Here is a 23040-nt window from a genome sequence, read left to right as displayed (position 1 = left end):
TGCACTGATGGTCACAAATAACTAAAGTGTACAAAACAACAGATTCTGACTGCTGCTGAGTGGTTCACCAGCTCCCATTGTTGTGAGTGTCCTGAGGAGCATAAGGAAGACTTCCATCACCTTGATTTTGCCATGATAGTCCTCAGATCTCCACCTTGCAGAAAATCGATGGAGGCGGTAAAAGTTAATGTGCAAGGAGAGGACAGAAGGATCTTACCTGTTGAACCAACAGACCATGTGATGTTCAGGTTGAAGTTATTTGATGCATTAATTGACATGTCAAGGTTCTTGTTGGTCTATGAATGAAAAAAAATATCAATGAATAAGCATTTTAAATTCATAATTTAAGAATATATGAAATATTATTCTAAATAAGATTATTTCAAACAAGCAAAAATTATTCCACATGACTGTAATTCGATTCCCTCACAGTATATTCTTCAGTGACTCAACACCTGTTCTTGATTTATCTTTATTGGTTTTTGCATTCCTTGAGTAGCACAACTTGCACTTGAATGTATTGCTTTCCATTATCAATTACTTAACTTTTTTTTTGTGTATGTGGACTGCACCCCAACAAAAAAGCTTTGAATGGTGCCAATCTACGCAAACAGCTAATTGTGTAAAATGTTGGAGGAAAACGTATGATCTAATTAACCAGTCCTATTTAAAACATGCACTTCCCATTGTGGTCTTGTGCATCTATTGGAAAACCATAGAATGACAGAGATAATTTAGTTTAGCAGATCATTTAGTTCTCTCTTTCAAAATGCTCCAATCATCCCACACAGCAGTATATCGAAATATATTGAATAATGAAAAACTGCTAGAAATTAATTAGAAATACATAGTTCACTATGTTGGTCATAAAGTGTTATGACCATAATTATTGTACTGATTTTTATAATAAGTCTTACTAACATTTAATGATCTTCCCATTATATTATTTTGTTGATTGCATGAAGTAGATAACAAAAGAGGACAAGCTCCTTGTAATTAAGATCAGCAGAAAAAATTAGGTTAGGTTACCTTATTAGGTTAATAAAATATGAAATATTCATAACAGACTGCAATGGCTTTGTGCAATTATTTCATAGTTAAAAGAAAATCTTTTAATTTAGGTGCAACTTTTCTTATGGACGTGTATTCCATGAAGATGTACTGTATGAACAGTATGTAAACTGGCAAAAGTTCAAAGCTGTCAAATTCCACAGTCCTTCCAATATTCCAAGCCTCAACGGCCAACAGACGCTTCTTTCAGCTTTTGATAAAACATATTATTCCAAAAAGCATTTACTCCTGAGTTCATTAATCTTGAATAAAACAGGTTTTCGGTGAAGGTGACGAGTGTTGTCTCGTTGTAACAAGCATCACTTCTTTACATTTCTCTGGAGTGGTGGCTTCTGTACCTGTTCGGGAGTGGCCATGAAGTTGATAGCAGTGTAGTGGTGATCATCCTCTTGAAGAAGACTGAAGGTGAACTGATAATCTATCAGCAGGTTATCTGTGAAATTAAAGGAAATATGGCACAAATGTGAATTTACAGGTCAATTCAACAGAAACAAAAAATAACTAAAAAAGTTCCAACATTAGGAGTATCTACACTGTTGTTTCTGTTCCCGTACACTTGATCAGGATGAGCATTCTTTCATTGACACTACCTTAACATTCAGTCATGCTCGGGTCTTGGCTTGTGTTAATTCAGTAGTACAGAATTCCGACACCCATGTACTGTAGTTAAAGTATATACTGTGTTACTCAAAGAAGACGAAGCACAAACTAAGTTTAGAGACAACAGTTATTTGTTTATAGTTAACTAATGTAATATGCCTTACTGCACTCCCTCATCAAAGCAACTCCCATCACAGGACCACAATGCAATTGGTACATAATCCACTGGTTAATTCGAAAAGTGTTTACACTGTCACTAGACGCACATCATTTAGTTGTGATCAGCCTTTTAACATGAAAGTTAATTTAATCTGCAATGTTTAAGCTGCCATTTCTGATCATGATCAAATGCTATAGATGCATTTAACTAGAAACAGAAAGTGGCATTATAACCGCACCTGCTATGCTTTGAAATAAACATAGCATATTAAAAATTCTATAAAAACTTTGGTTATCAGTAGGCAGAGAAGGTGGCACAGTGGTTAGCATTGCTGCCTTGCAGTGCTAGGGACCTGGGTTCAATTCTGGAGTTGGATTGCCACCTGTGTGGAATTTGTATGTTCTCTGCGTGTTTGTGGGGGTTTCCTCCCACCCTCTAAAAACACAGATATGTTAAGTGGCGTCTGGCAAATTTGGCCCTGGTATGAGTGTGCATGTGTTTGTGAGTGCTTGTGCCTGTGTGTGCCCTGCGATGGACTGGCATCCCATCCAGGGTTTATCCATTGTTTGCTCCCTTGCAACTGTGTACTGGATAAAGTGGTTAGAAAATGAATGAATGATTACCAGTATACTGCTTTGGAATTTTGTGGTTGATAGCTCGTGACACAGATCACAGAAGACAGGAGAAAACAAGTAGAATCAATCAGCACATTTTTAAAACTTTGTTAACAATACTAATGTGCAGCTGATGCTTAGCAACAGAGATGCTAAGATTAATGAAAAACAAAGTTTTCCTCAGTAAAAGCTTCTTGTTACATTTCCTACTGCTTTACCCTCAGGAAATAAAATCAATGTGCTTCTTCTAGTACTAAACCTCCCTATTTAACAATGTAACATGAAAGAAACAGAAATGACCCTACTGACTCTGCCACAGTACATTACTTACATAAATAATCAAATGTAACATATTTCCCTGTGTTTCATGAAAATACTTCTTATGTTCTATAACTGCCAGTGGACAATGGAGCCCAGCAGGTCTACAGAAGCAATATTCCTTATTATGTTCTACTGACAACCAAACCACCTTTCATTATAGTAACCTATAAAAATATCATAGTAATTTACAGTATATTATTGTTGTAGACTTTATCTATTAAGTAAGTATTTTTAACGTGACTCACTACAGAAGTAAAAGAAGCCTCATTCTTCCCAGAAGCACTGCAGCAAAGACATGCTCCAATCAGTCTGCAAAAGGCACTTTATTGATTGATGATTAATTCTGGAGTAATGAACACATCTAATGGTAGACAAACAAAATGCCAGCAATTGATTAATCAGTTACCAGTTTACAGAAATATTTTAGAATTACCACCCTATATTCAAGATGGGGGTAGAATTCGATTTTTTTTATTTTGGCTGCAATAGGTTTAAAAACATGTTTTTGAGCAGTCTGAAAGATGAACCCATGGTCATGTGGTTACACAGCTTACGCAGTTATCCCATGTGCTGCCCCATCAACACCTGACACATCCACAATTAACTAAAACACAAGCCTCAATAATGTATGGCACAAGAACCACGGTGATCCTTCTCCACTGACAAAAGAGATGCCAGAACACCATAAATCTAAAGATAATACTATGCAATATGCAGTATCATTACCAAGGGGACATACAAATTAAACTCAAAGTTGTCCCCCATTTCTGTAAAAATCTTAATCTATGTGATCTTCCACTGCAAAACAAGAAACAGAATTGGAAAACCTAATCAGAAAACATGTCTCTTTAACAATATTATGGCAGTTATTACCCATTCACATGTGTTAAGTTTGCACCACAATCACTGAGGTGCTTCAGAACAGTAATTGGGTCTATGAGGCTTCTTAATTGTTATCATTTAGCTATTACTGTAAAGAAATGGCAAAGCTAACAACAGCTTCTTACTCTATCAAAGCACAAGCCTGTGGGAATACCTATATTGATCTAGTCTCTTCAAACAATCAAGAAAAGGCAAGGAAAAAAGTGCGATGACAGAACCTTTACAAAACATTATTTGGTATGCTTTGAATTATATTCCGGAACCATACAAGCCAAGTCCAAGGCACAGGTTTAATATTTCAAGAAAGCACACAGTGAAACAATGAGAGTTTAAAAGTAGCAGTAATGGAGACTATCAGTAAAAATGGATTACAACATTTTAAAGATAGTGCTTTAAGAACATAGTAATTACTTGAGAAAGTAAATGAAAGTCGAGAACTCAATATGCCAAACAGGTTAACAAACCACTAAGAGGTTAATAGCCATTAATAAAAAGAAAAAAAAAATTGCAATCCTGTATAAGAAAAAGAATGTAACTAACATCATAAAGAAAAAACGGATGACAGAAAAGCCAAGAGAAATACTGCAATGGAAAATTAAAAAAGTCAAAGGATTACAACAGGAAAAGAACAGTAAAGGACAAAAGAAGGTGTCTCAGCAATGACAAAACTAAGAAGATGAACGTGAAAAGGGCAATGCATTACATGAATATTTCAATCATTCAGGTGTCTTGCCAGCAGCTATATCAACCTAAAACTCACAACTGGCAAGCCACTGAGGTTGCCAGGTGTGAGGTTGGCCAGTACCTGCATGGGAGACCTCCTTGGGAAGCTAAGGTTGCTGCTGGAAGAGGTGTTAAAAGGAACCGGTAATAATGATACACAAACATGGTACAGTATATGCATCGGAAGCATACATGCAAATAAGCATTCCATTGCACTCATGAATATGACAAACTGAACTGAACATTTTTTTTTCTATTCTCATTTTATATACTGTATATCTTTCTTTCTTCTGCCTGAAATGCTGATTTTTTAAGAAGAACAAGTATACATAAAAATGGGAAACATCAAGTTTAAAGAAAAAGACCGTAAAAGGTGTTTGCCATCAGATCATTTAAATGTACAGTACCAGGCAATGTGGGGACACAACACAAAAGCTAACAAATATAACAATATAAAGTTAACAGTAAAGAATTGATATTGAGGGTTGACCTATTACAATGTATACAAAGTACAGAACACTCAAGTAAGAACATTTATAATATTGTGAAAATATAATTATAAAGATTTTTATCTAAAAGGATTGTCATGACCTGGAATCAGCATAAAAAATGCCCTACTTTGAAAGGCTAAAATAACACACATTTTCATTTTGAACAAAACTACCAAAGCACCTCATAAATGTGCTAAAAATGTGAAAAACCCATTCAACTTTAACAACTGTTACTTGCCATCCAAACAGAAATTAACTATTTAGCTACAGTAACTATATTATTGAATTTGAATTGCCTAAATTCTGTAAATACCAGGTTTGTAATGACATACATTAATCTTTTGCACTTTTTGTGTACGTATAATGTCCCTAAAACACATATTGGTCCCAGTCTGCAATTTATTCAGTATATATTAGATAGTAACAAAATTATCCGACAAACACCTACCAGGCAAAAAAGATTTTATTAATTTCTTAAAAAACACATTTAACCATTACCAAACACTTCTAATGCAAGTGATGCAATGTTTTAAGAAAAAGACCAAATAAGATCAAAGTTACAACCTCTGGCTTGGTTTAAGGCACATCTCTGAAGTATTAAATTGTTTGGGTTGTTTATACTCTAGGCTCTGAGGTGGTGCAAATATGTTTTCAAACTTAAGGACAATTGCACATACAACAAGGTAGTTGAGCATCAAAAAGAGTAACTGAGACTGAATATTTTTTATCTGAAATTAAAGTCTTTTAGATTTCAGGTTTATATTATACATACATCTACAAACAAGTAGAATTGGCACCTGAATCATTTTTTATATTAACATACAGTATCAGTATTTGGGCCCCCTCTTGTGTCCACAGTTGTGTACCATATTCTTATGAAAATATTTAAAGGAAACAACTTACAAAAACAAAGGAAATCAAAAACTGAGTAGCTTTCAGATCATAATGGATATTAAGTATATCAAATAACTTCTGCAACGTAAAGATGAACTACTGTAAGTGCTAAACCAACTGGCGGCAACATCTACTGTACGAAACTGCATTAGCATTAAGAATATCTACAATGAACAAATGAATAATGCAATGCTATATGAACTAAAAAGTCAAAAACTTGATTTCAAATGCAGGGCAGTGAAATATATACTATAACAAACCTGCAAAGAAAAGTATATCATAAACAAATCTGAGCTGTAGTGAACCTCTCCCAATATTCCAGGTAACTTGAAAGCCTTGAAAGCCTAGAAAGTAGCTCCAAAAACTAAGATGGGAATCCGGGCTTGTTGCTTGGCAACCCTATGGAACCTTCCAGAATTTAATACATCTCTCACCTAATCTTTCCTTTCATCCAACTTTGTATGACATTTCTGGAACCTTAGAATCCTAAACACAGCCAAGAAAGATTAAATTTAATTTACATAATCAAACATAAATCCAACATGCCAACGGCTATATTTTCACACAACAATAGTGTTGTGATTACCAAATGTAACACACAAAATACGTTTTCAATGGATATTATTTTTAAGTATGTATGGATAGACCATTCAGTAAAGCTTTTAAATTATTTTCTAATTTTAAAAAGAAGTTAAAATGTTCTTAAGACGTTTTTATATAGAAATATATTTATCCTACAGCAAGTTTTAAGATCAGAAATAAAGTAAACTAGAACATTCAGTACACTACAATACTTGACAATCCTAACTAAGGCTTAGATTAAATCAAAACTTCAACCTTCCCACAGTTCTCAAATTACAAATCAAGTGTTTGATGGAGGGTTTCCGGCGAGTAGATGCAAAAAGCCTCTGGCAAACCAAGAGCTTCCATACGGCGTAATTGGCAGGCGGCTCAGAGCTTTAATGCAGTTCAAGCCAAAGTGTGATGAAAAGTAACTTTTTGTCTGCTTTAACTGTTACTGTCCCATTTTAACTACAAACAAGTTACAGTATATGGGACTCTAGTTATGACTCACAATTCTTGGTAATAACTTATCAACTACCAAATTGGCTAGATGGTTCCAAACAGCCTTTTAGTTTTAACTGAACTGTTCATGAAATGCGAGCTACTTCTCCATATGTGCAGTGCTGATATATTGTTACTTTATTTAGCTAATGTCTAATTCTTTTGGGTGTTTACCCAAACTGTGTATGGGGGGAAAAAGAAGCCTCCATTCCTTTCTAAAATAAATTTGCAAGAAGCTCCTTACCTTTAGCTACTTTTGACCACAGTGAAAGCTTGCTTGAGAAGCTAGTAGCTTCTTGTAATCTATAAGTAAACAAAGACTATACAGGAAAATATACAGTCTATAGAAAATATATAAAACTATACACCTATATACCTGGTGCTTTCTATATACTAAAATATCAAAGACACTATTTTGTGCATATTTTGCTATATTCTGAGAAAATGTCTCATTTCCACTGTCAGTTAGAGACTTTCTTAATTATCAGAGACGCTTTCCTTATTCAAGTCTCAATAGGAATGAGCTCAACATTTCCAAATCAGTCTGCCGTTTAAAATGTACCAAGCTAAGAAAATGCTTTGTATGCAGTAGATAAATTACATACAGAAAATGGCAGCTAAAAAGAAAATGTTTATTTAAGCATTTGAAATATGTGATATTCAAAAACCTACTGACAACTGAAAAATGTGACAACTATTCAAAGTCATTTCAACTATTTTAGTTTTTTTATTTTTAAATTCATTTGCTTTCTTTTGCCAAGCTAGCACTGTCAAAACATTCTTTTATGTCAGACACTGGATTAAACAAAACATTCTCTGTCTTAAGTGCTCTTTCAAAGTTTGTAGTGTGCTTAAAAATATTACTTTTTGGTGTTTCTTCACACACTACAATAATGTCTCAAAATGCAGAATTAAAACTGAATCTTTTAAAACTACACAATTTCCTGACACAGATTGGGTGCTTTAACATGGTCAACACTGTAGAACATGCTTACCTTATTGCAATGGGCTCTGTCAGTATCTCAGTTACTTAAGTCTCACCTGTAAATCATTTTATATAACATAATGGATATTACTCTGTGTTTTTGCAGATCTTCTCTAGGTGATCTGGTGTCTTACGACATTCTATTGACTTGCAGACTAAGTTAATTGGAGTCTCTAAAATATCCATCTGCCTGCAAGCATGCCCTATGAAAAACCAGCATCCCAACCAAAGTATGTCTCCCTTTTGTGCCCCGTGTCTGCTAGGTTAGGCTCTGGGATGACAGGAACTACAGCATCATTAAGTAGCTTTGTGATAAAAAAGGACTGATGGATAATGTACAGTACATTAAATAAGTAAAATGAATGGCTTTCATCTCACATTGTTAACATACTACTAATGTCAAATCTTCACTTCTTCCTTTAAATTAAGTGCAACCCTGGTGAGTTTTTCACAATTGTTCCAAAGCTTCAAGAAGGCATAACAATACACTGTAGTTACTTCTCCAAGGATGAAAGCACAGAAAATCTAGCAATTTTTTTCCAAGTGAGTCTTTCTACAGATATAATATTAATTGCACATAATGAGCATTTTAAGAGAAAAGTATCAAGTTTTCGCTGGAAGAAAAACATTGAAAGCTTAAAAAGATGAGAAACTGAAATCCTGCTGCTTAGAAAGCAATGTTGCAAGAAAGACTACTTTCCAAATTGTAATTAACATACCATATGACATCTTTTACCTTATTTTAAAAAAATGGGCCTGACATTATATCTCAGTGTAAAATGAAGAAAAACATTTCACTTCTTATGAGCAAAACAGAATTAAGAAAAAGAAAATACTTTTTCAACTTCAAAGAGCATGTAAAACAGTGAAGGTTATCTTTCACAATCATCATAATCAAGTTAATGGAAAAGTAAAAATATACTTAGTCTAAGTACTGTATATAGTTAAGCATAACTGTTCAGAGACTTAAAAGCATAGATACTGTATATACAGTAGTACATGTTTCTGAAAATAATAATTTTTAAATTATTCACATTCAAGAGGTTTTGAAAGAACGGTTCACCTATTACGGAACAATATTGATGTGCTCTTGATGCACAGGCGGATCTTGAGTGAAATTAAAGAAAAACAGATTACTGTAGTTTTCTCAGAAAATACTGCAATTCATTGGAGACTGCTCTACTCACTCTCTCCTCATCTGTATTTCTCAACAGATGATTTTACTTGACTCTAGAAAAGTCTAGGACCCTCACAACCCTATTATATACATTAGGACCTGGAGTCACAGCTAACTGCCCACTCTTGTTGAGCACCCTATTTTAGATGAGCACCCTGGAGGGGAATACTGCTCCACTGAAATGTGCTCTCCTGCCTTGTGGGAGAGATTTCCTTGCTAATTCTCATCAGGTTATGATGCAGTGATGCAATATGAAAGATTGTGTTTAAACCACAGCTGTAGATAGCTTGCTGCAAAGACCTGCCCTTCAACTATGTTAAAAAAAGAAAGACAACAACTAAGCTTCATTAAGAAGAGGTCAGTGAAGGTAACCAGTCTTCATCTGAGCATGACAGAGATGGAAAACTTGATCAGTCCTGCAAAGTACATTCCATGGTATGGCATACAGAATTATTAAACTTCATAACATCTCCAGGAAAAAAGAAATGCACCAGGTCTTTGTTTAGCAAGGACGCTATACGAAATGTTATAAAAGCAACTGCTTATCACCATCTCAAGCTCTCTACTCCACAAACCTTTCAAAGTAGTCTTAAGACTACTCAAAGATCAACAGAAGACCACTAATAATAACTATTTCCATGTTTTGTTGGGTCTTTGGAATGGATTCCGAATGTGCGAATATGTCTGTCTCTACATCTATTGATAACATTGCAACACTAAATTGTTAAACTTTGCTTCTGCTCTGCATCAAGTGTGAGGTCCATTGTGGAGGTCCTAAACAGAGCAGTTTGCTGCTTTCCTTAACCAGTAATTCCTACTTTTAATTAAAACTTACTTTGGGCTTGTCCCTCTTTAAACTGGTTTTAGTGAAGAAAACATAACCAAACAAGATGACATCATGAAGTGCCTGTTAAACCTTGTATGAGTATCAGAGACATGAAATCATAACCTGAACTTCTCAAAGAGAATTAAGTCTCAGTCTAAATATAGACATTGAGTACATCAGTAGTATAAACCTAAATAAAAAACCTGTATCCCCATGCCAGTTGAAGGTAAAATAATCAATTTTACCAAACCTGCTACCTTCAAGTGGAACATTCTGAATACTGGGGTAAATATATTTAGTTTTTTCTATTTCTTTCCTTTACAGCACAACTCAAGACTGATGATTTTTTTGTCAACTCTCCAAAAACCTTTACAATGAAATACTGAAATGGTGACAAGAAGTACTAGAATAAGTGCATAGGAGAATTGTCCTACTTCTCTGACAAGTTCCAGGTTTAGATAACAGATAACATTTGACCACACTACTGTTTATTCTATAAGAAACCTCTAGTCAGTCTGCTTTATGTTGAAATGATTTTGCCTTACACGGTTAAAAAATAGATTAAGATTTTTTTAGAATACCTTCCATGTCTTTTACAGTGCTTCATTTATGGTTATTAACTGCTGACATATTCAACCGCAGACTCTAAAGCTTCCAGCCATAATGAAAGTAGCACAATCAGATTTTTAAAGAATCAAATAAGATGTTGAGAAAAGCCTCAAGACTCTTTTGTACCATTTTTTAATTGAATGTTTTGGCACTCTAGTATTTTATGTTTATAGAATCTGAAGTTATTAAACCACTTATGTCAAATGTTTAAGGAAACTTCATGTTGAATGATCCTCACTCACACTGCAAAACATGAAGGAACCACCAGGAACAGCACTAAATAGACAAACAATAACAGCCTGACTTGTTGCATCAACAGCAACATTTTGCAGTCCATAATTACATTTCCCACAAAGCTACATTATGTTTACTGTGTTTTAATTAAAAAAGCAGAATACCATAGGGTTACAAAATCAACATTTAAATTGTCAATGGGAATTCAAACTAAACCAAACAGGTGCAAAATTAGCACAGTAGTAAATGTCTCATGAATGTGACATTGATAGTGTCCTCAGTTTAAAAAGACATTCATTACAAATGTTCAAGAACAGCAAAATACTTATTTCAGAATAGGCTCCTATAAACTGGGAGATTCCGCACTTTCCTTTCCGAAAGACGACAACTCTCATCTTTCAGATGCATATGGAGTCACAATTTACCTAAACTATCATCTTGGTATTTTGGTTTAAGTTCTATAATAAGGTAGCACCTTCTTGCTTATTAAAATGTGACCCTGTTCACTTCCAAATGGAAAATAAAGTGACGCGTGAAATTAATTTAGAATCCAGGTCAAGAAGTCAGAAAATGTGACACAGATGGGAAAGAGGGCCACAATTTATGTTGCAATGTCTTTGTAAACCAGCTTACAGCTTTATTTCCTTTGCATATTGCAATCCATTAACTTTGTCCACCTTTAAATTAACACGTGCAACCATTTTGAGGTCACTAGAGTCTTTAATCTGTCTAAAGAAAACAGCCTTCAGTGTCATACTTACAATAAAATTTTACAAGAGATTAAAAGTATACCCACATACACAGTACAGAATACATAAATTCCGTACTGTATGTCTTAACATTAACCCTTCAGTGGTATCTTTAAGCAAAGATGACTGGAATCCACATAGAAACCAGCTAATAAACCAACAGTAAAACACAACACTCATAGGACAGTAAAGAACATTTTAAACACCATTACCAACAGCAATCTACACATTTAGTGATCACAATTTATTTTTTAAAAACAAGAAGTCAATATTTTCCAAGTATCACTTATTTGCTTTATTGTAGTGGTGTCTTAATGCCACAATGCTATAAAACACCTCTAAAATAAATAGATTTATGAGGCCGAAAATGAACACATTGTTGTCACAATTCTAATCAGAAGCTTTGAAAATGGTTACGTTGTATCTAATGTACTATGCAACAGATACCTATATTTTACAGATTCAACAAACGTACTGAAAGTAAAAGAAAACTGCTTTACTGAGCTACATAAAAAAAGTTTAAATTAAGAGTCTGAACACAATAAGGACTTGCATAAAGAGTTTTTCATGTAGAGGTGTATACTTCACAACTCTAGAGAGTTTTTTTAAGCACACAGTCAGGGCTGTGATGAAAGGTAAGCCTATGAATGTCATGCATAGTCTCCTTCACTTCTCTGCTGAGTTCTGACGCACCCATTCAGGATAAACAGATGTTAAGCTTGGCACGGAAAAGCACTCCCTATTTATTGGTGTTTATTGACACCAGACTATGAAATCATCCGCAGACTGCAAAACGTTTTCTACTCATTTTTAAAGTAATGTTTTGAAATCTAATACCTGTAATACAGATGTTATTAATAATTTTAATAGTGTTGTTAAAATATACATTAAAAGCAGTACTTTAAAGCTCATTGCACGTGACAGAAAATAATCCACTCCATTGAATTCAGCAGTATTTCAAATCCCCAGAATGAACTACCCCATTAAGAGGGAGAATCGTCACTAAAATATCCAGTGGTGCTAATTTAAAAGAAAGGTTTTGATTTCTCCAAGTAAGCACTCCATTATTTCAGTAAGGGGAATAAGAACAGTTTCAGTTCTGGACTTGTCTCTACACAGAGGTCACAAAAACCTGACATTAGGTGCTTTTCAAATGTATACTTTTACAGTCAAAAATCCTGTTTTTAATCTTCATATATCAAATGCAATGCCTATCCTTAAATATATAGAGCAGAAATAAGGGCAGGTACTGTAGTTCAGCGGCTTTGACATTGAGATTTTCATATTGTAAATGACTAGTGTGATAAATTAAGGCAGTACTGATGTATTTTTCCAGGAGTCTGCAAGTAGTACTGATGTGTTGCCTCCCCTAAGCCTGCCATTATATATATAAAGAATCTGAAGATGCCTGATGCTTTTTTATTTGTTTGAAACTGTGCTGATAAAATTACACATCCCTTTGTCCTTGAAAGACTAACATCAGATACACCATGCTGTAAAAAAAAAGATCTGTGGTTGTAAAAAATTGTGAAGATAAAAAAAACATTCTATGATATTTGTCTCTGTACCAGGCTTTGCCAATAAAATAAAACAAAACAGGTTAGACTTATTTAAATACAAACCACAAGCTATTCTTCTCAAAATAAATTAAAAGTCACTCTTTGTTGCCAGGATTTCCTTGGCAAAATATTGCAAAACAAGAAGTCTCATCCTTGATTCCTGCAGTTATTTCAATGTCACATCAACTCTGCTAATCTGCTCCTGAAGCTCAATTCGATTTAATTACAATGCAGAGTACAGATATCAGAGGTGGAAGTTTTCTGAACAATTCTTAAAACACCCATTAATCTTTAAGTAACATATCCTAAGTAGATATTCAGTGAGTTTACATAAAAACAGTTATTATCCATAAAATCCGGTTTATTCAAACAACGATATTGTGAGAACAGTATAGTATGGACCAGTGAAATTTGAAATATTAGCGGGACCACCATGGTGTGTAATTTATCCTGGGTTAAGATGGTGGACAGCTGTGCGTCCTGTATGGAAAGTGTTGCGGTCTCCGTAAGGTGATACAGGGTTTTCAAGTTGTGGAACACTCTTGTTCATGAGAACGTTGCACATTTTACCATCTGAACGCACAACACATTTCACTGTTTTACAATGAACAGGTGTGATGAAACGGACATTCAGAGATTGGGGGCTACTGTTCAAACACTTATTGCACTTATTCAGTCTGCGCTTTGAGGGCCTGCTTCGAACCCAGACACGTTTTCTTTTATAAAAAAGCTTATTTTAATGAATATGTTAAACTAAATGTTTTTTTTTCATAAAATGAAGTAAAAAGACTTGTCCCATAAAGCTCTTTCGGGTTTGCTAGTCACTCTGAGAACTGGACCACTTTAACAATGAAGAGTAGATATGAAAAGGTGTCACAAATCACAAACATTTTTTAAGAGTTAGACTCTAAAGAATATAGATTAGACATATACTTACAGTGGTGTGAAAAAGTGTTTGCCCCCTTCCTGATTTCTTATTTTTTTGCATGTTTGTCACACTGAAATGTTTCAGATCATCAAACAAATTGAAATATTAGACAAAGATAACACAAGTTAACACAAAATGCAGTTTTTAAATAAAGGTTTTTATTATTGAGGGGAAAAAAAATCCAAACCTACATGGTCCTGTGTGAAAAAGTGATTGCCCCCTAAACCTAATCACTGGTTGGGCCACCCTTAGCAGCAACAACTGCAATCAAGCGTTTGCGATAACTGGCAATGAGTCTTTTACAGCACTGTGGAGGAATTTTGGCCCACTCATCTTTGCAGAATTGTTGTAATTCAGCCACATTGGAGGGTTTTCGAGCCTTAACAGCTTTTTTAAGGTCATGCCACAACATCTCAATCGGATTCAGATCTGGACTTTGACTAGGCCACTCCAAAGTCTTCATTTTGTTTTCCTTAAGCCATTCAGAGGTGGACTTGCTGGTGTGTTTTGGATCATTGTCCTGCTGCAGAACCCAAGTGTGCTTCAGCTTGAGGTCACGAACAGATGGCCGGACATTCTCCTTCAGGATTTTTTGGTAGACAGCAGAGTTCATGGTTCCATTTACCACAGCAAGTCTTCCAGGTCCTGAAGCAGCAAAACAGTCCCAGACCATCACACTACCACCACCATATTTTACTGTTGGTATGATGTTTCTTTTCTGAAATGCTGGGTAATTTTTACGCCAGATGTAATGGGACACACACCTTCCAAAACGTTCAACTTTTGTCTCGTCAGTCCACAGAGTATTTTCCCAAAAGTCTTGGTGATCATCAAGATGTTTTCTGGCAAAACTGAGACGAGCCTTTATGTTCTTTTTGCTCAGCAGTGGTTTTCGTCTTGGAACTCTGCCATGCAGGCCATTTTTGCCCAGTCTCTTTCTTACGGTGGAGTCATGAACACTGACCTTAACTGAGGCAAGTGAAGCCTGCAGTTCTTTGGATGTTGTTGTGGGGTTTTTTCTGACCTCTTGGATGAGTCGTCGCTGTGCTCTTGGGGTAATTTTGGTCAGCCGGTCATTCCTGGGAAGGTTCACCACTGTTCCATGTTTTCGCCATTTGTGGATAATGGCTCTCACTGTGGTTTGCTGGAGTCCCAAAGCTTTAGAAATGGCTTTATAACCTTTTCCAGACTGATAAATCTCAATTACTCTGTTTCTCATTTGTTCCTGAATTTCTTTGGATCACAGCATGATGTCTAGCTTTTAAAGGATCTTTTGGTCTACTTCACTTTGTCAGGCAGGTCCTATTTAAGTGATTTCTTGATTGAGAACAGGTGTGGCAGTAATCAGGCCTGGGTGTGGCTAGAGAAATTGAACTCAGCTTTCCAAAGATGTGATAAACCACAGTTGATTTATGTTTTAACAGGGGGGGCAATCACTTTTTCACACAGGGCCATGTAGGTTTGGATTTTTTTTCCCTTAATAATAAAAACCTTCATTTAAAAACTGCATTTTGTGTTTACTTGTGTTATCTTTGTCTAATATTTCAATTTGTTTGATGATCTGAAACATTTCAGTGTGACAAACATGCAAAAAAATAAGAAATCAGGAAGGGGGGAAACACTTTTTATATGTGTTTCAATATATATTTTTCCTCTTCATGCAATATTATTAACTGTGATATGCTATGATTCTCCATTCCCCTGAAAGCTAGATATCTATTTTTTTATTGGCAAAATTTGAGAATGGAATTAGAGGAATACTCACAGTAGCATGTTCCCCTTAGTGGATTGCCCAGGTATCTGTTCTCAGAATCGCAACTGCAAAGAAAAATAAATCAAATTAAAGGGCTATTACAACTCGACACACACAAAAATGTCAGTGTTACAGTTGCTCTTTTTTCACAGCTCACCAAAAATTAGGTTTAAGAAACAATGATTGAATATTACTTAATGCTTGATATAACACACTTCATCTTAAAGTTAAGTTTCTGGCTGTGCGGTATTGATATCGTCATCCTTCATTCAGAGCATTGGTGGCACAATTGTGAGATCTGAAAAACTGCCATCATAGGCTAAAGCATTTCCTTTCAGTTGCGCAGTCATTTTGTTCTGCTTTTATCTCTACATATCATTCCTAAGGACACAAGCTTCTACAGTATACACAGTACAATACCATCCACACTTTTAAGTAACTGCTAAAATGACCATCTGTTTCAGGAATTAAGCTCCTGTATTACTGCTTCTTTCAATGCTACTTAAACACACTTTCAAAACTGTTACTTTGTGGTCCGACAGCAAAAAAGTATACTATAACAATACAAGTTGGCATTTTACTTTTAGAGAAACTAATGTTAGGAGACATGCACTGTCATGAATAGATGCAGTCTTCAGCAGTACATGAGATAATCAGGAATGAAAGAAACCCCACAGTTCAGAATGAAACTTAGAAACATCTTATTAGGTTGTCAAAGTTCTCGGATGCAAAAGGGACTCAATAAATAAGCACAATATACTGTACACCACACTCATGGAAGTTTCTTTTGTGAAACAGACATAATAATAATTGTTTACACTTACACAGCACGTTTCTGGACACTCCACTCAAAGTGCTTTACAGGTAATGGGGACTCTCCTCCACCACCACCAATGTGCAGCCCCACCTGGATGATGCGACAACAGCCATAGTGCGCTAGAACCCACTATGAACTGTACTACCAATTGGGTATAGCTGCTATGTAACCCCCAATCGCAGTCAATGACATAGCAATAAGCAACCTTTCAATTTAACAGCAGCTCAAATCTGTTTAAAAGCATATCAATGTCGGGTAACTAAGTAAGAACTTCACGGTCCTTTTCACAATAACAAAACTACTTAAAACAAATCATGCTTTACTTAATGCTTCTCAAAATCATACCTACTGTACACTCTTCACAATATCCTTAAAGGAAACTAAAAATAGCACTTTGTGCTTAATGAAAATAGATGGCAATTATTCATGTCACTTTTTAATTTGTCTAGCAAAGTGATGCATTCCTGTAAACTCATTACTTACAGTATTTGCTAACCCTGTAATTACGATAACAGAATGTCTGAATATGTTATATTTTGTGTTGAATAATGTTAATTTCCAGGACAAGTAAAAGGGATTTCCCTTTAGCATGACATGAGAAGATGAATGTAGAATGCTGCTGAAATATTGTCAGTGTGAGCCTGCAGCTTCTCTTCCAAGACTTAAAATGAGGCTGCCCATCTAATGCCTACCCTATGCATGAACTGTACTTCCAATTGGGTATAGCTGCCATGGAATTCTCAATCACAGTTAGTGACCTGACCCAGGCTTGAACAACTGATGTCATTAGCTGCGTCACACTGCACTGTTAGTGCATTCTACTGTACATAATAACTTGGGCACCTTTACTACCAGAAAATAAAGATTTGTACAAAGAATGTAGTATGACCACAAATCTTTTTCAGAGGCACTCCAACAATACATGCACAATTACATCTGTTCACAGAATCTGCTCAATCTGATTGCGAGTGAAGCTACAGTATTTAAAATAATCACTCCGCTAAAAGAACTCACTACTGACAGTTAAGCTCACTATCAGTAGTTAAGTACTCACACCCGAAGAAGGCTCCACAGCCGAAACGTGTATTCTTTCTTCTCTTTTCAGCATGGAATAAACCTATTACTTGTCCCTTTGTAAGTAGTTAAGTACTAGGTACGTAGATAACTGCATAGAGACGCAGATGCAACCATCAAAATTAAGGTTGCATCAAAAAACAACTTCCACTGTACAGTATCATCATACAGTACTGAATTTTTCCCTTTTAATAAACCTTTCTTAACTAAAGAAAAAATAAACTGCTTATGTTACAATGTAAGAAACAACACTTTGTTTTTATTAGATTACCCTTCTAAATTATTTCTGCAACCCATTAAAACTTGAGTATGCTGTTACCATATCACGAAATAGTTGATAACCGAACATGTTGGCAAATGTTCGTTTCATTTCGACTATACTGGAGACTTGCAATTTATAAGTGGTATTTGACTGTTGCAAATCTGGTACATTTTAAAATGTTTGCTTCAGTTTCTTCATTTTGAATTCCAGTTTTTCTCTCTATTGCAGAAAGCCTTAATTAAATGAATAAATGAAAACTTTTTATGAAGGAGGAAACATCTGTATTTTAGTTAACATTTTTGTTTCAAACTATTAGTCTGTAATTGAAATTTGGCAACCACAGGACCTCAGCAAAGGTGGTTCGTAAACCTCAAAATGGTTGGTAAACCATTGGACACGGCTCAAAGCTGCTGCTCACACAAGCTCTAATACTGAAATACGAATGATGGTTCTACACAAAAAATAAAACAATTGTACTCAGTTGCTTATAAATACTACATTCAGTATTGAAATTGTTCACAATCTACAGTCTCTCCATGGCCAAAAGCTTCTTTAATGTCGTGATTATAAAACACCAAAGCGGATTCCTTATTTCTAATTTTGATCCTTTAATTAATGCACAGTACAGTACATGACAGCAGGCGTGTTATACATTGGAGGGCAGCACAGTGCTCCCTAATGGAATTTAACAATACACAGAACACTTAACACTTATGCACAAATGGCAGCAATCTGTTTCGGTTTAAGCTGATTAGACACCTTATTTAGGCTGTAATGGGAAGAAAACTATTTAGAAAAGTGTGCAGCATCCCAGTCACAAAATGATGCAGAAAATACACTGTGTTCCCCAGAGACAGCTAAATTGTGCTTGAGATACTCAAATGAAAAATGCAACTATTTCTCTTTCTCCACAATCCCTTCAAAGAGCTACAGTAAATAATGAAGAGTATCCCAAGCTCACGAAGCTTGAAATATTTTCCACAGAAAATGGTTGATGCATGTTTTACCTCTGAAGTTTGCAATAGTGTTGAATGTAATTACTGTACAATGAAGCAGGATCAAATGTCCAGGAGAGTATGTTTCCTTAATTCAAGCTCACTTTCCTAACGTGGTTATATTTGAGGGCTAACAAGTTATTCCCACAATATCATAAACAAATTTTCCTTCATGACTCAGGGAGCAGTTAAACTGTGCAATTAAAGACAATTAAAGCCTGTGCAATGTTTCCTACACTGATGTCTCTTTGAGCAAACAGCAAGGAGGGGATTAATACTGTAGACCTACATCTTTTTCAAATAATCAACAATCCAAAATAATATCTCAATATTATGATGTAAAACTCACAGCAGTGAATGTTATGTGAATGTCTGCATAGCTTGCAAATAGACTTATAAACTTGTAATAAACTTGTCCATCATTTTGAAAATCCAGAGAGATCTAATTCAGATACTGTAGGAAAGGTAGACATATTACATGAGCTATGGATTTAAAAGTTTTTTTTTTCTCAAATCCACTGCTGAAGGTGAGATAAAGGCCTAAATCACCACCATTCACCTTTTCTTAATTATTTTTCATGCAAATGAAGAAATTGATTAGTGTGAGTGGCATTCCTGCTATGATCTCACCAAGAACTTATTTGAATAAATTATTGTTTTATATATCCATCAGTCATCTAACCAAGAAAACAGACGCACTGCGTAAATAGACATCTGGGTAAAATTACCTCCACTTTAAAATGCCTGCATGAGACGAAACACACCACAATAGAATATTCTAATTTCAGGAAATTAAAAGTTTTATGTTCAGAAAGCTCTATTAATTTGAAATATATACTGGATATACAGTATGAATAGCTGGGCAGTATGGTTATATATATATAGCACATTATATATATATATCTATATATAATAAGTTATATACTATATATAGTTATATATATAAGCATGGTGGTGCAGTGGGTAGCATGCTGGAGCCCTGGGTCAGGTGTGAATGTGTGTTTGTGTCTGTGTGTGCCCTGTGATAGACTGGCAACCCATCTGGCTCCCTTGTCACCCTAATTTGATGCAATGTGTGTTCTACAGTCCAAAAACAGACTGACAGGTTAACTGGCTTTTAGCTTTGTCCAATACAGGGTCACTGAGGAGCTGGAGCCTATCTCTCTATGCAACAGGCACAAGGATAAAAGCTTGGATACAAGCTGGACAGGACACCAGTTCATCGAAGGGCACAGACACAAATACACATACTCACACCACGACCAAATTAACTAACCAGGATGTTAATGGACTGATGGAAGAACCAGGAGTACCCAGAAGAAACCCACTAAACCATGGGCAGAACAGATAAACTCTACACAGACAGCACCCCAGGTTTGGAATTGAACCCAGGGCTCCAGCACTGTGAACCAGCAATGCTAACCACTACACTACCATGGTGCCCTATTGTTATATATACATAATTCACAAAATGTTAAAATAATAGAGCTTTGTTAAACATAGAGCTTTTTTTTTTTAATTTCCTGAAACCAAAATATTCCTTTGTGGTCTGTTTTCTCTCATGCAGACCTTTAAACTGGAGATAATTTAACCAGACATCTATTTACAGTATGCAGTACATGTCCATTTTCGTGGCCTCACATCAAATTTGTGTTTAGTTTTCTTCTCTCCACTCTGGGTTACACACATTGACTTAAAAGAAAAATAAAGAAAGAGAAACAGGATTGAAAACCATCAAGCTACAGTGACAGGAACTTAGATAAGGACACAAATTGAATTTTTAGTTTTGCACAGTCAAAGCTCTTTTCTATATATTTTAAAGACTGATGCTCTGTCTGCGTACCATTGTATCAGACCTCCACCATTTCTCATACTCGGTAGACCCAGTGGTAGCAGCCTGACTCTATCTCTCAGACCATTAGGGAGCCTATATCATTTGAGCATTGTGCTTTGTATTCAGTAAAACAAGTTCGAGCTGGCAGAAGAAATAAGCTTGAAAAAGCTAAACTCCCAGCTTTGACCATATTTCCAGATCATGCAAGAGAGAAATAATACACTGCTGCAAAAGTTGTGATCAATCCCAAAGCAAGGTTAGTGTGAAATGTTAAGTCCTGCAGGCCTGGGTAACAATCTGACATGATGATGATGATGAACCGAAACATGGTTTGTTTTACATACCACTCCACCAGCCTGCTCCCACATTTCTTTGTCTGAAGAACCCTTAACCTCAAATAAAGCAGAAAATTTTGCCCAACAAGTTCAACACAGAAAGGCTAAGTATCACTCCTCTTTGGGAAAAAAAAGTACTTAGTACCAACTTTCACTCACAAGTTAAAAGACCGTGGTACCATTAGCTCAACACAGAGCTGTTTGCAAGCTGCAACAGAGCTGACAGACAGTTCATCTCATTATCAGCTCTCCAAAATGAAAACACAAGGGGGAGAATGTCCTCTTAACCCTTCAAGTCTGGCAGTGCTGGTCTGCAATTCAATGTGAGAAAACCCATCTATGGTGTAATTGGACTGGGGTCAAGGGCTACGCTCAGGAGAAATACCCTCTTGCACTTAAGGAAAATGCACTACATCAGCATAACAAAATAATAACTGGACAGTGCCTCTTCAACCAACAGAGGGCCTTCTTTAACCACACCAGATTGATTTACCTTTCAGGGAAGGAGATTTTGGGCAGTTTGCAACAGTCTCAATTTTTTTAAGCGTGATATAGATAGATAATACTTTATTAATCCCGTAGGGAAATTGATGTGTTACAGCAGTCCAGCCCAAGACAAGCAAAACAGACATCAGAATAGTTATAAAACAAAAGACAACAAAATAAATAAAAACATAGGTGTGTGCAAAATGTGCTAATCATAGTCACTGTAAAAACAATAAAATATGTGCAAAATGTGCATAGGTTTATACAGACTGATTGTCCAAAAAGTACAACGGAGTAAACATGCTGTCCACAGGGGAGCAAATGAAGGGCTAACAGTCCTAGCCTAGGGCAGCATTATACACCCTGACAGCCGCCGGGAGGAAAGACCTGCGGAAACGTTCCCTTGAACACCCTAGCTGGAAGAGTCTATTGCTAAATGTGATGTACAGCTATTTTTCAAAACTGCTGTTCAATAAAAGATATTTAACATATGACATCCACTTCAAAACTTTAGGATTGAGCTGGTACATTTATGCTCAGAATAGTATTAAATACTGAAATAATATTTTCAATCTGGAGATCTCAAATAGATCCATGGAAATCAAGTCTAGTGTTACTTTTTTTAGCTAGCAACAGAAACTCACAAATATCTTAAAGTGCTCATGGCGTCTGTAACAGTAACATTAGAAAAGGCAAATACTAAAGATAATAAGCAGTTTTTTCTACACTGCTTAATATCACAAACATCTGAACATTTCAAAGTGATTTAATTGAGTTTTAATATTTCCCCAAAAACCCTAACCCTGTTAAGGAGCAGAATTCAAAAGCCATAAAAAAGAAAAATTTTAGACAATCTTATAAGTCTTTGTTTCCTATCCTTCAAGAGAGGGTTTGCTAAAGCTGTGGTTACCTCTTGATGCTTTCTAGAGAGCAGTATATTACACCCTGCTTCCATGGCAGATAGCCTACAAACCTGCAATTGCATGTGCACATTCTTTCTCTGCAGCACAGAATATTGCTTCACTTGCTTCACTATAGATTGATAGCACTAACAGTGAAAAATGCTCACCGTATCTCACACTTCTCTCTTCTAGTCACTTGATTTTCATTAACATTGCACTATTAACAGAAATACACACTCATACTTCTCCTTAAAAAATGTTTTTCAAATCCCTACCTACCAAGAAGTTTTTTTTTTATTATGACAACACAAACCACTAATTAACTTCTAAATTAAATAATAATTCCTTGAATTGATACAGTGATTGTTATCCCCCAGTATCCTTAGCATTTTCATTAGAGGAGGAAACCATTTCATCCACCAGTGAAGAGAAACACCCACCTTCAGTAGGTGATGCATGGAAGCCATATACAGTATGTCAGTAGATCAGACAGAGAAGTGATTTAATTTGATTAAAGTGGATCTTTAGGTTGATCAAAATGTACATAAATAGCCAGTGCAACATGGTTAACAACCCTTCTCTTATGGACCATTGCCAGTCCCATGGAACCTATAATGAATAAGTTCAATCAATCAAGGTTTGTTTATCAAAGCACGAAGAGTACAGCATACAGCGGTGTTGTCGGCAATGAAAT

The 23040-nt window shown here is 35.6% G+C and overlaps 1 protein-coding gene across 2 annotated transcripts in view; it reads right to left on the bottom strand.

Moving 5' to 3' along the window:
• Positions 1 to 23040, bottom strand: part of LOC148661720 (attractin-like protein 1) — a 429208-nt gene that overhangs the window by 225193 nt on the left and 180975 nt on the right. For both annotated transcript variants that reach the window (XM_088635864.1, XM_088635865.1), the window contains exons 21-23: positions 15654 to 15706; positions 1410 to 1504; positions 218 to 296 (exon numbers count right to left, since the gene is read on the bottom strand). In XM_088635864.1, coding sequence (XP_088491990.1) covers positions 218 to 296; positions 1410 to 1504; positions 15654 to 15706 — 227 coding nt within the window. The remainder of the gene's footprint in view (positions 1 to 217; positions 297 to 1409; positions 1505 to 15653; positions 15707 to 23040) is intronic.

Source organism: Lepisosteus platostomus, chromosome 6 (genome assembly GCF_059453375.1).
Source record: "Lepisosteus platostomus isolate fLepPlt1 chromosome 6, fLepPlt1.hap1, whole genome shotgun sequence".
NCBI classification, from domain to species: Eukaryota; Metazoa; Chordata; class Actinopteri; order Semionotiformes; family Lepisosteidae; genus Lepisosteus; species Lepisosteus platostomus.
Note: the sequence above shows the minus strand (reverse complement) of the source record. Positions and strands in the feature narration are given on the sequence as shown.